The following is a 17,947-nucleotide window of genomic DNA, read 5'->3' on the forward strand; positions in this document are numbered from 1 at the left end:
CAATACCGGGAAAGAGCGCCTTCAACGCACACTTCCTTCCCTACTCAACGCGTACGAATCTGCTAACATCAACTTGTTTGCCTGTACCCAACGAGATATACGTGCCATATGCAATTCATGTGCAAAGGAATGCACCACTGAGTAATCATTAGGTTATAGGTAATGCTTAATATAGCATGTTTTCTTTGTTGTATATTTAAAGCGTCCATTATTCTTTGTCATTTGTCCTGTTATTTGATGAATGTTATTTGACGATTATGTTAAGTTTAATCCCGATTGTGACGAAGTAACTTGGTTTCTGCACATGTAAGTGCAGATAAGATTTTGTTTAGTCTTCTTATGTTCTTGCTGTATTGTTATGTTCTTTATTTTTTTTTATCACGAAGCCATCATGTCTGCGACGAGATTACCTGTCGCTGCTGCTTTGTATTTCGGGGCTGCGGCCGAGTCAAGCTGTTTATGACAGCTTTTCTGCAGCTCCCCCTGTCTGTATTTTTTGAGGTAGAAATAAAATTATTATTATTATTATTATTATTATTATTATTATTATTATTATTATTATTATTATTATTATTATTATTATTATTATTGTTGTTCACGCCTTTATGAAGCGCAGTCAGTCGTATTCACGATCATTAAGAAGAGACGGAATGTGCCGTGTAAATGCAATCTCTCCGTTTTTTCATCACCCGCGACGTTTAAGTCTTTTTTTATTGCAAACAAACTACGGAGCTGGTCGATGCTCTTATAGCCGCCGTCTCTAGGTAGTCCTGAATACCACGTTTGATGAATTACAACTTTTGTGCGGCCTAAATTATGGAAAGTAGAATCTAACCATATGTTATAAGCAGTTCTACTGCTTAACAGTTCGCCACATGTGTCCGCCGCAAGTATCGATGTCTTCTCGTTGCTATTCCTACATCATTCCTTGGGGAAAGAAGCGCTACATCAAAGCAAAAGGTTAGAAGGTGCAGCAAACGGTATGAAGGTTCTGCAGTATCGGCCTGACCCACCTTCAAGCTGAGGTCCGGGAACGCTTGGCTGACGAAAGGAAAAGAATATTCATCCACGATGCGCCAGTGAAGCACGTTCATCTTGTTAAGTGCCATGGCGTCCTGTACGCAAAATGAAAACGGAGCATTGCGACAACCAGCGTGCGGTTTCTGACGAAATGCAGCGCAAGAAATGGCGCTTAAGAAACTTCCATAGCTCAGTCTCGTACCTAAACGAATATGTCGGTGTGCCCCAGCATAACGTAGCGTTCACGCATTTCAGTCATAGCAGAGCACCGCAAAGTCAATGAATGTACGTTTCTGCCGAATCGGGATGGCCGGGAATGTGAACAAAGCCTCGGTACTTTTGTTAGTTGAACATTTATAAGGCCTGGAACTTCTGTGTGCCTGTCGAACTCTTGACAGCTTGCAGCTTTTTTTTATGAACAAGGCTAAATATATGCTGCAATATAGATTTCACAGAATTTGAACAAGTTTGATCAGTGGTCCGACCACACCTTGAGTGAAACTTCAAGAATAAAGCAGCAAGTGCCTTTCAGAGGGAACATGTGTGCATGCGCCAACGAACCGCCTTATCCCACTCTCCTGCCTCCTTCCTTGTATTTTCAGCCAATGTCTCCAAGTTCGCCTGTAAGATTCCTTGCGGTGGAACTTCTCACCCTTCTCTGCGAACCAGCCCAGTGTGAAGGAATCAACGGAGCCATAGAACTTCCGCAGCGTATATTCTCGGCAGTTGCGCAAACCTACAAACTTGGAATTGCGGGAGTTGGCAAATAATTACCTATCACACAATTAAATAAATAAATAAATAAATGGTAATTTCTTTCTAATAGTGCCTTTACAAACAAACCTGCTTCAGTTGTAAGCATTGTTTATTCCCTCACTTGGCGATTTGGGATGCTGGCGAGTGTAGTACCGCTAAACGGGTGGTTTCCTGTCTTCACCTGGTAGATTCTGCAAAGACGCTGTTTCGTGACGCGCGCAGGGGTACGTGGCATTCGCACTATGCTTTTTCGGAAGAACTCGTCAAGTATTCCTGACTTGAAATCGACCATAACTGCAAATGACTATGCGCACAAGCGCGTACGACATAAAAAGGGCACTCACCAGCGCTTCGACGATGGTGGCGACGGGAAGAAAACGGCTGCCGGTGTTCAGGAGTAGACCACGGTGCGAGAATCTGGGAGCGTCCACCACCTCGCTTTCATTGGCCCAGAACTGCAAGTACATGGAAGCACAGTTTCCACAGCCGTGGTAACCATGAAGCCAATGACGAAGTCATCTTCAGTCGTTAGTCTTTACATGAGACGGCTGACATGTTCTAGCTGTCCCTGTCGGCATGTTTAATCGTTCCGATTTATGAACGTGTCCTCTAAGCCCGAAGCAATTAGCGCTATACCCGCTGCGGTTGCTTAATAGCTATGATGTTGGGCTGCTAAGCACGAGGTCGCTGGATCGAATCCCGGCCACGGCGGCCGCATTTCGATGGGGGCTAAATGCAAAAACATTCGTGGTGCTTAGATTTAGGTGCACCTTAAAGAACCCCAGGTGGTGAAAGTGTCCGGAGTCCCCCACTATAGCGTGCTTCATAATCGGATCGTGGTTCTGGCACGTAAAACTCTATAATTTATTAATAATTAGCCCTACTTGTTAACTTTACTGATTCTCGGCGCAGACCAAGACAAAGCTTGTAAGAGAAAAAAAAACACAACGCATTACGACGCAAGAAAAGCCAGTACTAAAGAACATTAATCGTCAGGGTGGGCTTCATAGTCCTGTAGACGTAACCTCGTATCTTTTGTCCTCCTCTTTTTCTTTCCACAAAACACCACTACTAGCATGTCTGACAAGCTATCTCAATCGAAAGCTCTGCTAGAGCATACAAAGGCCCGAAGAAAGGAAAACGGCTAGAAGGAAGGACACGAGATCTTTTTCAAGCCCAGTTGTAAAAAGTGTAAAAGAAGGATCACGGGAAAAGGCCGTGCCTGCGGCGACCGGGTACAAAACGTCAACGTTCACCCATGAAGCTACATCCTATAATGTCACATCCGTCTGTTTGCATAGAGTTTACCTTTCGGGACCGGTCGCACTGTGAGGTGTTCCGTATTCCGCGCCCACTTACAGCGTAACTTATATTTCCACACTATATACGTGTAATTAAAGGTTGGGGCTGTGGCCTGCTTGATGTGTTACGTCTAAATTATTTTAATTTAAGTTATGGTGTTTTACAGGCCAAAACCACGATCCGATTATGAGGCACACCGTAGTGGAGGACTCTGGAGATATGGACTACCTGAGGTTCTTTAACGTGCACATAAATCTAAGTACACGGGTGTCTTCGTATTTCGCCCCCATCTAAATGCAGCCGCCATGGCCGGGATTTAATCCCGCTACCTCGTGCAGCAGCACGGCACCATAACCACTAAGCAACCACGGCAGGTTGCGTTACGTCTACTGCTATACTGCCATACCTGTCATATGAATACCATTATTACATTTTCCTGAACTTTGTAGAGTGCTGAAGTACATAACATTACATAGCAAAGAGCTGTGTAAATAGTGGCCATATAATGTTCAAAGACCAGTGTGATGATGGTCTTCTCAAGAGAGGTTTAGGTTAAGTTCCTCTGGAGATATTTTTAGAGAGGTAGATTTCTAGGAAGAAGTCAGACAACAAGAATATACCTATGTTACCCTGCGTTGGAGCATTTAATTGTGGAAAGGCTGTATAATATATCAGTATTTTTCGCAAGACACGAAGAAATAACTGAAATATGTAAAATATTTTAAGTAGCATCAATGAGTAATTGCAAGCTGTGCACACCTACACCCAAAACGCAGGCCATCAGCTGCTCTGTTGGAGCTTCTAGTGCATTTTCAATGTCGGAGTAATTTTTGTCTGCCTTTTGCTCAAGTGCACTCCGTGACAAAATCACAAAATGGAGTGATTTCTAATTGCAACTGAACAGCAGCGTCAGCTTGGCAGACCAGCGGTACAGCACGTTTTATAAGATTAGCCCGCACTTGGTATCACCACTTGGAGCGGAGACCTGTTTAAATGTGTCACCTTTAAGATCTAGATTTTGACTGTGAATTCACAAAAATCTCCAGCTCACTAAGCTCCTACAGATTGAAATGATGTATAAGTTGTCTTTTATTCAATACAGTTGTTCTTGGCTTCTTTCTAAATGGGAGAGTACTTTTGTAGATTGGTGCCTCGCATACGCCCGTGCATAATAATAATATTTGGGGTTTTAAGTGCCAAAACCACTCTCTGATTATGAGGCACGCCGTAGTGGAGGACTCCGGAAATTTTGACCACCTGGGGTTCTTTAACGTGCACCTAAATCTAAGCACACGGGTGTTTTCGCATTTCGCCCCCATCGAAATGCGGCCGCCGTGGCCGGGATTCGATCCCGCGACCTCGTGCTCAGCATCCCAACACCATAGCCACTGAGCAACCACGGCGGGTAGACCCCCGTGCATGCATCTGCATATGATAAGACTCAGCTACTCTTTCTGCACAATGATCTTTGTGTATCATGACGATATTTGTGAAATCCGGTGGACAACCACAAGAATGGCAATGGCTTGACAGGTAGTTGACCTTTCGAGGAGTTACCGTGTTCCATAAGGGGGATGCATGCACCCTTCTGGCCAATGTACACATTACAGCATTAAAATGAGTATATAAACAACACCAACACACCGTACAGCACAAATTATATATTTGCCACGTGTAATTAAAGCTACATCAATAATGTACCTCACAATTGGTACAGCAGTTGCAGCACAATACGTGTACTTACATTAAACAATCATAAATACGGCAGGAGCTTGGCATATGCTTGAAACTGCTTTCATCATACGCAATCAGTCAAGGCTTCCTTTTTTGCATCACTGACTCTAACGCTTTTCTTTTTCTTTCAAGTGATGCATCGGCAAAGTTCGTGCCATGCTCTCCGACCGTTATTTATCTTTGTTCGCACCTTCTAAAAGCGCACGGGTGTGGCCCCAAAACAAGGAGCTAAATCGCCATAGTAATGGTGTGGCCCTTGTGCACTTCATATATAATTCAATGCAATACATTGCCTAAGTTTCGTCGCATAACTTACTGTATTGCGGCAAAGCTGACTTCATGGATCCGATATCATTTAACAGACCTTTGTCATTTTGCGGCTCGCCCGCGCATAAGTTCGCGCAACCACAAAACGCATACTTGAGTTGATGCTGGTTGATTTTCTAGTTAAATTCCGAGACCTTCACGACCTCGTGCTCAGCAGCCCAACACCATAGCCACTGAGCAACCACGGCGGGTTCTGTAACCCTAATGGCGCTCCGGTTAACTATTCTACGCATTACAGCTCCTGCACAGCTCCACTTCTTTCTCTTAATGTCCATTAGAATATCGGTTAGACCCATTTGTTCTCTGATCCACACCGCTCTCTTCCTATCTCTTAACGTTACGCCTACGTCTTCGTTCCATCGCCCTTTGCGCGGTCCTTCACGTGTGTTCGAGCTTCTTTGTAAATCTCTAACTTTCTGCATCATATGTTAGCACCAGTAGAATACACTGATTGTACACCTTTCTCTTTAGTGGTAATGGCAAGCTTCCAGTATGATATGAGTATGTCTGCCGTATGCTTTACAACTCAATTTTATTCTGTAAGTTTCCTTCCGATGATCAGGGTCCCTTGTGAGTAATTGTCCTAGGTAAACGTATTCCTTCGTAGAATCTAGAGGCTGACTGGCGATCCTGAACAATTGTTCACTTGCCAGGCTATTGATCATTACCTTTCTTTTCTGCATATTAATCTTCAACCCCACTTTTAAACTCACTCTCTTAAGGTCCTCAATCATTTGTTGTTACTCGTCCTCAGTGTTGCTGATTAGGACAATGTCACCTGCAAACCCAAGGTTGCTGAGATATTCGCCGTTAATCCTTACCCCTAAGCCGTCCCAATCTGATAGCTTGAATACTTCTTTCAAGCACACAGTGAATAAGATTGGAGAGATCGTGTCTCCTTGTCTGACCCCTTTCTTTATAGACATCTTCCTACTTGTGGAGAATTAGGGTAGCTGTCGAATATATGTAGTTATTTTCCAAGATATTTAGTAAGCCTCCTCTACTCCTTGATTACGTAGTGCCTCTATGACTGCTGGTATCTCTACTGAATCAAATGCCTTTTCGTAATCTATGAAAGCCATGTTTAAAGGTTGATTGTGCTCTGCAGATGTCTCGATTACCTGATTTATTACATTGATGTGATCCATTGTACAGTATGCCTTCCTGAAGCCACCGTGATCTCTCGGTTGACTGAAGTGTCCTTCTTATTCTATTTGAAATTATCTTTGTGAACATTTTTTAGAATACTGGAAGTAAACTAATGGGCCTATAATTTTTCAATTACTTACAGTCTTGTTTTTTGTGGATTAGCATAAAGTTGACATTCTTCCAGTTCTCTGGGACCCTTGAAGTCGTGATACATTTAGTATAAAGGGCCGCAAGGTTTTCAAGCATGATGTCTCCTCCATCTTTGATTAAATAGACTGTTATTCCATCTACTCCTGCCGTCTTTCCTCGTTTCATGTCTTCTAAGGCCTTTCTAACTTAATCGAAAGTTATAGAAGGACCCTCTGTAACCTGTTCATCACTACTTTCAAAGCCTAGTTACGATTTCCTTCATTACAGCTTTGTCATCTACATCTCGCTCCTCTAAGGCTGTGTATTTGTTTGCAAGTACCAGCCTGAATGGGTCTGCTTTTATCCTTACAGCGTCTAGGTTGGCGTGTTTCTTCTTGACCAATTTTAGCCTTTCTCTCTTCAAATTCAAGTGAATCCTAGACCTCACTAACCTATGATCACTGCAGTTTACCCTACGTATCACTTCTACATCCTGCACTATGCTGGTATCGGCAGAAAGTATGAAATCGATTTTATTCCTTGTTTGACCATTAGGGCTTTTCAAGGCCCACTGGTATGCTTTCTGAAAAAGGTGTTCATAATTCGTAGCTTATTCCTTTTCGCGAATTCTTCCAACATCTCTCCTCTAGCGTTCCTAGAAACGATGCCGTAGTTGCCAAGTGCTTGTTCACAAACTTGCTTTTTCCACACTTTTGCATTAAAGTCGCCCATTACTATAGTATACTCAGATTGCACTTTTATAATCGCTAATTCAACATCTTCATAAAACTAACCTACTTCATCACCATCGTGACTGGATGATGGAGGGTAGACTTGTACCACCTTTAATCTATACCTCTTATTAAGTTTTGATGCGACCATTGCTACCCTCTCATTCGTGCGGCAGAATTCGCCAATGTTGCCCGGTACGCCCCTATGCTTAGGAATCTTACCCGCATAACTTCCTATCTAGGAGTTCTCTATAGCAGAGGACGTGGCAGTTAGTGATAGGCAAGGGGAAACATCCAGCTGCCCGGAAAGTTGCAGAGAGCAGAATGGAGACAGACGCAAGGTGACAGTGACGCTGACGTGACTAAGAGCTACCATTGACGAAACACTACCATTATAGGTTCGGCAATCGTATGGAAGGCCTCTTTGCAAAAAGTCGTCCCGCATGCACCCATACGGAAGCAAAAAAGTAGGAAGTATGGCGTCAGAGAAGGTTGGCAATTCGGGGCTAGCGGCATGGCGTCATACTCCCTTCCCGCTTCTTCGTTCCTTGGTGCTCAAAAGTAGCTCGTATCTATAGAGGCGCAACCTGTGGCGTTGGTAGCGAAAGCAATGGCGAGTGCATACGCTCGTGTAGATTATCCACTGCGTCTCAAGGCTAGAACAGCGGTGCGCCTGGCCAGTCTATAACACTGGTTAACGAAGGTATGAGGTATGTGATATATGACGAAAGTGGAAATCGCCTGCATCTGCCTGCTGCCTGTGTCTCTGCGACACGTATGTCTATGGGCGCTGGTCTTCCCGATTGAAAAAGGAGTCGTATAGCGACGCACTGCAAAACGCTTCCAAAGAAGCAGAGCTGCACATTTAGACTGTGAAAGAAAAGCACCATCAAAGTATTCCGTAACAGCTGCAATACCTGCTCTCTGAAGAAACCACGAACGCGAATTTAAGAGATGGGATGGCATGAAGAGAATCGGCTAATGGGGGAAGAGCAAACTGAAACGGTAATCAAACGGACAAGGGCGGCATGGTGGCTGACATTGTCAGAGAAAGTGGACAACATTCTCACTGCCGAATTTTATGCATATCGAAGCACTCATAACTGCCAAGCGTAAATTCACAGATGTCCGAGTCATGTTGAAAAATGTGACGGAATTTTCAAGTTTTGGTTGGCAACTTATTTGAAGAAGTAAGCAATTTTAGCACTTTACATTACTGCAGTACCATAACCGAAGTATGAGGAACTCACATGTGTGGCGTTGTACCGGCGCACGAGTTGACTGAAGGACTCCAGGCCGCGTATAAGGCCCCATACAGAGCGGGAGGTCAGTACCGACGGTCGCGAAGGTGAGAGTACTAGGTGGTCTGCAAGTTATGACAGGTTTGCAAGTGACCCACAGAAATGGCGTGATGGCTACGACGTTATGTTATAGAGCACAAGGCCGCGGGTTCAATTCATGGCCGCAGTGGTTGCATTAGGAAAGGTTTCGACTGAAAACGCTTAATTATACTAACTCTCAAAAGTAGTTTGTAGCCCTGTGGAAGCTGCAAGACTCCTTAGCGAATAAAAAAGCATGATGCCCCTTGAGGTGCGTCCATCCGCGCCGCGTCGTCTGCTCAGTGCCTGCTGGTTTCGCGGTGTACGTCGTTCATGCGCAAATGTCCTAAAATGACACGTCTCGCTGTAGAATATATTGTACCGAGAACAAACAAAACTGTAATCCTGCGGCTAATCAGACAGTTACGCTCAAAACTGTATTCTGCCGCGCAAGAATATTGCCTGTGTACGCCTCGTACCTTCGGCAGTGGGGCAAATGACCTGTGAGATAGAGTATAGATACTTATGTTTCGGTGCACAATACTTGACCTATTGCAGTGAAAGTAATTCTGAAACGCTTCTCTATTTGGTGCCACTCAAATCTTGATATAGAGAGGCATACCTTTTGTTCCTTTTACATCATCAGCAACAAAAAATAATACGCTGCTTTGTTCTTGCTCAAATTTCGCCGCAAGATCGCATTTTACAGTCCGGATGGTTCATTAAACGCTTTGCCGTATTACCCGCCTGATAGAAGATATTCAGAATACATAGTCATCTGGCAACAATGGCCACGTCCGCCATGTTCTTTGCGGCGCAGTTGCCAGCTGGCTGCACGCTGTGAGGCTCCACGATCGGTACCGTGCGGCTATCTAGCAACGATGGCCTTGATCATCCAGCGATTAACAAACGCCAAACTTCTCTGCGCTACCACTAATAAAGGAAGCCAGGCCAGCGGGTTTTTGCACCTTCTACTATTTGTGCGGACGGCATTATGAAGAAGCACATTGATTTGAAACTGAAATTTATCCGCCGAGCCTCTTTCCTCGGTAACGTGAGCTTCGAAAATGATCGAAGTGCCCCGAAAAATTGCTCAATCGCTCCGGAATTTTGGCGCCCAGCCTCTAAACCAACCTTGCATTTCAGCACAATGCCCCAGGTCCGTTGCGTCCGCAAGCAAACGCGCCGCACGAGAAAGATCGAAGCAGTTCTTCGAGGCTGACTGCAGCTGCGTGAGCAATAAGAAGTGTGGCTTTTCCGTTCGCAGCAGAGGGTCGCTTCGAGCCTGCTGTTTGAAATTGTGCGTTAGGCAGCACAAGCATGTCCTACTAAAATAGAGGAAATACGTGATCGATCACTCCAGTGACAGGATTTGGTTCCGTGCGCGGCTTCTTTTGCCCTCCGCAGCGTGAACGTATCGATTTTCCGCGCGACAGGACGTTGCGCGTTTGCTCTTTCGCTAGCGCTCTGCACACTGCTTAATTCGGACACTGATTTCTGCTTCGGCCGCATGCACCTCGAGGATCTTAGAGTTCACAGACGCTCTGGCTGAAAGCACAGCGCAATAACAGCAGCAACGCTGCAAAACTGCGGCTAGGCCCACCTAAATCCGGGTCTCGATACAGAGCCTAAAACTAAGAAGCCTAATGAAATTAGATACCCAAGAAAAGTGTCGAAAATGAATGCACATGCGTTTCTACATCACGCTGTGCTGTCAGGCAGCGAAAGTGCGAAAGCTTTTGAGTAGAGCGCTTGGGCCATCGCCCATCTCTATCGGTGGCGCGCTTCTGCGAATAAGTACAGCTGCAACGAGCACCAACGTTGTCGCACCTCATTCATTGTTTTCCAGAAACTGCTTTGATGAACACTGCTGAGCTTCCTTAACGTTTTAGTGAATTCATGACAATATAAGTTGGACGCATAAGTTTGAGACAAGCACCCTCAAGCCAGCGATAAAATGTTGTACCACTCTTTAGCGCCCATGTCTTTTTTTTATGCAGGAGACCTAATTCTTACGCAATGAAGCACATTATCTTAAAAGCTGGATGTAGCTCGAGATTCCGGGCTCCATCCCGAGATTCCGTCGTTTGGAAGGCGCGTCATATTTCGCCTACTGTCAAGTATTTAAAAGCCGGTATAGCCGACAGTCTGAGGTGCGTTGTAAAATGGTGCCAGTTAATATGCCAGCAAACGTGACACAAGAAAACATATATATTACATACATACATGCTAACACACAGTAAGAAGAGGAGGGAGGCAGAGTATGTCATTTGTCACCGCCCCCCTTCACTGTTGCAAGCGGGCGCTTTTGGCTACACGCTGAAAAGCCCACCAAACTACAGCTGCAGCTAACTTTTCTTTCCGAATAGAGTGACCACATAAGTAATGCTTTTCTTGCTACGCATACCCTGCTTGGACAGCGGATATTGCCTTTTGTGCCTTCTTGGGACGCCCTGTATCGGACGAAGCGCGGGGTTCGCCTTACATGCTCGCGTTGTGGAGAACCCCTAGCGCAAGGCAGTACCCGCCCTAACAAATGTCAGCTTGCGCAACTTGCATTGTGCCCAGGTTTTTGGGACCACTACATCCGCATTCAAAAACACAGTTAGCTTCCTACATTTAATCTTACAATAAGGGAAAGTGCAATAAGGTAATGGTCAGATAAGCCATCTTCGACTGACACGGTATGCTCGGAAAAGGTTCGGTTTAAAAAATATATCTAATTTAGAAAATGACGACCCTTGCACACGCGTGGGTTCATTAACCACTTGAATAAGATCATGTGTTAGCATAATGTCAGAAATAATGTTAGCATTTGCATCAGCCTTATTGTTTACTTGGAGGAGCTCCCAATTGACACCAGGCAAGTTAAGATCGCCGATCAAAAAAATTTTCTTACTTTAGTAGAGAGACATGTGCTCTTTAAGTTTATTCAAGTAGTCTGGTGTAGCATCAGGTTGTCTATAAAATGCGAACAGCACAAAGGATTGACCCCAGCACGATAACCTAACGCATAGGTACTCTAGTTCGGGAGTATCACCGATAAGCGTGGCTCTAATTTAATCTTTAACTACAACAGGTATACCTCCTCCTCTGCGCAGTCTATCCTTACGAAATACTTTGAAATTGGGTGAAAAAACAAGTTCACTTGTTATATCGCTGCGCAACCAGGTTTCCGCTATGACTGCGATGTGCGGATCGTGTTGTAGCAAGTGAATTTCTAGGGAATCTGTCTTGTTCACCACGCTACGAGCATTAAAATTCATGATACGCAGACGCTTATCCTTGGCTGAACCAGAATGTCTGTGGATGGCAGGTTAGAAGATTTCTAAACATGAAAGTTCTGAAACATTGTTTGCATTATCGGCGACTCTCGTGCCTATTTCTGCGCTTGCGCGTGACGGCGGGTCGTTGGGCGGTATGGTTTTTCTGCGTCGTATTTTTTAACAGGAATTCTTGCAGTTTTTTCCTCGCTCCAAATATAAGCTGTACTATTGATGTATAATTTGTCAAAAGCTAAGGAAACTTTATCACCCTTCTCGTGGTTTTCTGTCGCACTTGCCCAGAGCTTCCTTCTAACTTCTAGAACTTTTCGCGAATAGTCTTCACTTATTGATATAGTATTGTTCTTCAGTTTGTGGCATTGTTTAAAAATTAACGCTTTGTCTCTTGTATCGAACAATTTTAGGATGACAGGTCGTTTCTTTTTCGTGGACGGACGACCTAATCTATGTATTCGTTCAATAGCTATCGGGTTCAGTTTGAGAAGTTCTTGGAAGATCGATACCTTTATTTACGGCTGTTTCCAGTGATTCGCCGTTTTCACTCTCTGGTTCTGTCAGGCCAAAAATAATCAAATTAGGTCTTCTACTGTGGTTCTCAAATTCATCTATTTTCTTTAAAGGGTCAGAACAACTTCGTTAATACGTGAAAGCCGGTTTTGGCATAAAGTCACCTTGTCTTCAAGTTTCGATAAAGCGTCAACCTTTTTTTCAACTTCAACCAGGCGGTTTTCTTTGATATCCTTAATATCAGCTGCGATTTCCTTAAGTTCCTTCAAAATCTGAGCAACTTCGAGCCCGGGGTTAGCTTCAATGTCCCCTCCTAAAAGCAGTAACTTCCGGAGGCAAAAAACATCAAGCAAGCAACACAGTCATGGGCACGGCAGCACTAGTAGAAAAGGATCGCTTGAACGGTAACGCTTGCCGTAATCCTTTTTCACTTGCACAAGGAAAAGCAGAGAGTTGGACCGCATTCTTTCGGTGCCACCGTGCCCTGTGGTCGCGTATTCCGAAGGGTGGCCCTTTATACTTTTTCCACACGGTGTCGCAAATTGCAGAGGCTGGTTTGACCCAGCCTCTGAATAATTTTATGCTGGCAGCTGAATTTCTCAGTTTGTGTTTCAAGAAGCAAAGTTTACGGAATGCAGAACAAATAATACTAATATATAAATTCCAGGAAAGGTTATTAGAAAATGTCATGCCTAGGTATTTATAATTTTCTACTTACTTTAACGGTGAAGCGACCGATGTGTACTCATATTTTAAAGCGCTTTTCTTGCGAGTAAAATGAAGGCAGTCTGTTTTGTCTTTGCTCAAGGCCATGCTCGACTTATCGCCCCATTCTTGTATATTGTGTAAGCTTAGATCAAGTCCGGTCTGGTCATGTACTTAAGATATCTGTCGCAATAAGACGCAGTCGTCCTCAAACAATCTAATTTGTGTGCCTGGCGTAACAACGGTGACAATGTAATTTATGTAGAGGAGAAACAGCAATGGCCTCAGGACGCTTCCCTAGGGTACGCCGGATGTTACGGGAAGAGAGCTGGAGTTGTTACCTTCAATTGAGAAAAACTGCGCGCGATCCGAAAGATAAGCTGCCATCCCAGAAACTATAATCTTAGGAAGATTATTATCTCTTCATTTTCTGAATCAATTTAAAATGAACTAATCTCTCGAGTGCCTTACTAAAACGCCTTAATAATGCCTTACTGAAATACCTTACTAAAAAAACGGAACAGTCATAAATATACGATAACCTTCATAAATTAGGCGATATAGTTACAAGAAAATTAAACATTTATTGCAACTGTTCGAAAGAGACAGTTACACTGGAAATCGCGTTGTAATTCTCCAAGGTCGCACACATCTGCTGCCTTTTTTTTTTTTGTGAATATTCCAAGTAATTAATGTTGATTTTACAACGTTGCGTTTAAGCGCGACAATACAATTACCTAAACTAGCGATACATTTTTACTGTGGACTTAGAAACCAAGTAGAATTCTTTGTTCTGTTATAAAAATTGTTTGCGGTAAATGTGCACTTCTTACGTGCGCTGCACTGCTTCTACTGGGCAGGATCTGGAACCTGTGTGAGGCACTTATTACCTTTTGTCCCTGCAGTATCTTGAGATTTTATATAGTTGCAAGAAACAAATGCAAATTCAAATAACCGGAGGCAGGTGAGATCGTGTGCGGTCCCTCCCCCCTCCACTAGAGAAATAGTTGGTACGCCACTGCCATCAAATCAACTTGGGTCACCGAGTATGAGTCAATGTGTACATACGTGCCTTCTTTCAATGAAGCTCTTCTCTACAGACATGGGCCACTGTAGATGGGGGACTGGGTAGGCGCCGCTGTTGAAAGAAACTCTTTGACGCCTGCTTGGGGTAGCGGCTATGTGCCAATCGGTCTGTGCCGGTCTCTAACTGACGTCCTTGAAGCCAACTTGATTAAGTAGGTGCGTGCCACTGGCAATGTGCCGCTCTACAATGACGAAAAATATCCCTTAGATTTGTCCGCCGATCCTGACTGAAAACAAAACAAACCCACGTCACAAGCTTCCCTGAAGGACAAAAACCTGACGCATTACCGTGCTGCGCCACAAATGCCCTGAGTATGTGCCGCCTTTCAATGAACGCCTTTCACGCCAACGCTTTAGCGAGCCGCGCACCAATGCACTGGGTGTGCGCCGCTCGTCAATGAACGCCTTGCCAGCTTGGGTCGCTGGGTATGGGCCACTGAGTTCGCAGGCAAGCAAGGGAACGATTCCAAGCGCTCGCACGCACCGACGCGCCACGCTTGTCGTATAGAAGACCACGCGTGAACTTCTCGGCAGCGCCTCTAGATGGAGCAGCATGTCCTGAAAGAAGGGTGAGAGTGGAGCCCGATTGCCACATGGCGCGTTTCTCAGCGTTCGCACGCACCGGTGAGCCATGCATTTCGGAGCCCAGTCTTCGCGGTGGCGGCGCTAAGTGGCGCCGGGTGTCCTTCGGGAAGCGCAAAAGAGGAGTCCCGCTGCAGTACACCTCTCATACATAACTCTTTTCGATGGCGGCAATACATTGCGTGGCTATATTGATTAAATGCGAACGCATTAACGCATGGTCGCAAGTTATCGCTCGTGTGTCTCCTGTCTTTTTTTCACCGTCCTAGTCTGATAGATCGCTTAAAGTTTTTATGGCATTACCTTCGATAGTCATCACGAGGTGGATTCTGCCAAATTTTGGTGTTCTTTCCTTTTTTTGTAGGTGGGCGCGCCAGGGCACGTAGTAAACGATTATAGAGAAAGCGTTTCATTCGCTGGAATTGGAGCAATGGATTGGACCAGTTCCGCCACTCCAGGAGTAGGAATGTTCTAACTCTCACCATTCCAAAGAGTTAAAACGGTGTAGTTAACGGAGCTTTCCACTCTCCGCAATGAAGTGGAAATGAAATGGGAGGCTTCACTCTGAAACTCTATTGCGCACACCCTGTCCAAACTTTTCTTATCAGCCCTCGTGACAAAGGATAGGGGGTGTTCGCCCACGTCCATGTATCGGCTACGGCGACAAAGCCGGGCGAGAACGTGAGCAAATGTACGCGCCGATTTCCCGGGGCTATAAAAGCTGAAACTATAGAAGCGTTAACTTGGATAACATTTTAGCGCCAGCAGACGAGGACAGAAGGAAGGCGTGTACAACACAATGCGCTAATTTTAACAATTTATTCCCAGAATAAATTTACCTTTATACACTATGCACAGTAGCGCCACAGCTTATCAATTCGTCAAACTGCGCTTTCCAAAGAGGCCGTTTCTTTAACAGTTCTATAGACGGAGTGCTTACACAACTTTGATCACTACGATTGATAGCCTGTGCCTCAATAATTTTGTGCATATCTCTATCTCTGTGTATGGCCAGAAACACACAATTACCAAAGAAAGGAGTACATCTGTATTCATGAAAGTGAACAGACAGATGGCCGTCATGATTTTTCACATTTAAAGTACGCTTTCTTAAGGGATCATTAGGGCACCGTCGTCTCTGTCCTATGTATTTTTTACCACAGGGCAGCGGCAACTCGTACTCCACTGATTCTTCACAATCCACAAACAGATTTCGATGTCTCTTCGAACACCCAACAACTGATCTCCGACACGGGTCTGTCAACCGACACACACTGTTAATTTTTTCTGTAGCTCAAAATAAAAACTTTTGTGTTCACGCGACTAGCAATGTTTAAGACAGCGTGACATCCTATGTACGCGCGGCACAACCACTACCCTTAGTTTGTTTTGCGTCTGTTCGCTTGCTGTGTCCCGAATGCTGCTTTCTACACGACAACGTTTCAGCAAACCCTCGGCTACGGAAACCTGCAAGGACTCCGGAAACCCTGCTGTGGACAACCGTTCCGATTGATCAGGCTTGTGTAAATCCTGCGATCGCACGACCTTTTTGCGAGCATTTCCAAGACATAGATTAGCAATGTTCCTTTTAACAAGGTTTGAATAGGCGGCGTTGTACATTAGGTATGGCTTATTAGCTAGGCCTATATATCCAGCACGTGCGTTGGTTTTAAGGTGGATATCTCAAAACCGCAGAGCTCCTTCGGCGGGCAATTCAACCGTCAGTGTTAGTGGATTAAGGGGTCCAGTAAAAACTTTGAAAAGTTTATCCACTGTAGGATCTGCGTACAGATTAAAACGAGATAAATAGTAATGCACACATCAGGACAGTGTAAAAACGCTGAAATCACTCAATGCATCTGACAAGCTTTTGTTGTCGCGCGCTAAAAATGTCTATAAGTGTAGGTGCCAATCACATGAGCCAATGCAGACTCCTAGCGTCTGAGTAAATACACCATCATTTCATTCTGCGTATGTAGAGTTAAGACAAAAGCGAAGAAAACCTAAAAGGCCCTTGACGGATAACCTAGATGAGTTTTGAAACACAACTGCTCCAATGTCATCAGTGCACTCTTCTACGCAAACTAGTAGTTCAATAATGAGGCAAGTAGGAATAGAAGTCCTTTATGTCAAAGAACATGCAGAAAAACTTGCCTGAATTTTCTTTCAGGAAATGTACTACTTCCTGTGAACTTTTCCTCCCAAAACGGGTCGTCAAACTTCAGAACTCCGAGTTTTTTCTTGCAAGAGTAAAATCGCTATTTGCCAGGTCCCGTTTTTCGAAACTGTTCGAAACTGGGTGAGTTGTTGAAGTTAGCGCATTGCGTTGTCAACGCCTCCCTTCTGTCCTCGTCCGCTGGCGCAAAAAAAAATGTTATCCAAAATAGAGCAGCAACACGCGCAACACGCTGCAGTGCTCTAGAAGCGGTGGACGTGCTGCGCCCCGGGAGGCGAGTGCTGACGATATGGCGAACGAAGCGCGGGCTGTTTCGGCTGTTCCGTTGCGAAGGCATGAAGGTTTGATTTTTATATTTCAACGATGTATTTGGCGGATGCTTTCGACAAGTGGGTAGCAGCAAGGCCACACCCTCTACAGTGGAAAGCACAGCTAAACAGATATTGGACAAGGACACGACTTTGACAAAGACACGAACAAAGGTAGCGTGAAAGCTATAAACAAGTTTGTTCGTTTTTCTTTTGCGTGCTGTGTAGTTGCGAATTTCGGGCTGCTAAAGGGTCTTAGTTCAGGCAATGTCAGTCCTAACCGACCATTCTTGTAAGAGGCTCTGTAAACTGCCTTCCGTAAATCGAGCGAACATCGAAAATGCTCACAGCTTTCATCCATGTTTTCGTGTGGGCTGTCTTCGCAAGGGCCCCTGAGGTTGACGATCAGTGCCTCCATGAGCGTGCCCCAGAGAGATGCGTCCTCGCCGTGCCTGCCCCGATCCCAGCGTAGCTTCGCCTTAGCCCGAGCGCTTGCGACGTCGGCCTCGCTCGAGTGCCGGGGGGCGCAGTCGCCGAACAGCCAGCGTTCGCGATAGCGCCGCATCGCTCGCTCCACCAGCGGACAGGGCGAGTGTGCGCCTGGCCGTGGTGTTGCTGTCGCTGTCACCGAAGTCGGCGAAGGGTCCGTCGGCGAAGGGTCCGTCGACGAATGGTCCGTCGACGTTGACGACACTGACGCTGAGAATGTGAGATAAAAGGTGCCCGCGTCCAAGAAGAGCACGCCGGATCCGACCTTGTGGCTCTGAGGCAGCGGCCAGATGAGGCCTGCGGTACGCGCCGCCTTTCGGCCAAGGCCGGAAACGTCAGACAT

At 45.2% G+C, this 17,947-nt stretch overlaps 1 protein-coding gene across 1 annotated transcript in view; it reads right to left on the reverse strand.

Moving 5' to 3' along the window:
* LOC142578485 (beta-hexosaminidase subunit beta-like) overlaps positions 1-17,947 on the reverse strand; it is a 73,367-nt gene extending 55,420 nt beyond the window's left edge. The window contains exons 1-4 of the mRNA XM_075687868.1: positions 17,464-17,947; positions 8,399-8,514; positions 2,121-2,231; positions 1,014-1,115 (exon numbers count right to left, since the gene is read on the reverse strand). Of these exons, the coding sequence (XP_075543983.1) occupies positions 1,014-1,115; positions 2,121-2,231; positions 8,399-8,514; positions 17,464-17,947 (813 nt within the window). The remainder of the gene's footprint in view (positions 1-1,013; positions 1,116-2,120; positions 2,232-8,398; positions 8,515-17,463) is intronic.

Source organism: Dermacentor variabilis, chromosome 4, assembly GCF_050947875.1.
Source record: "Dermacentor variabilis isolate Ectoservices chromosome 4, ASM5094787v1, whole genome shotgun sequence".
Classification (NCBI taxonomy): domain Eukaryota; kingdom Metazoa; phylum Arthropoda; class Arachnida; order Ixodida; family Ixodidae; genus Dermacentor; species Dermacentor variabilis.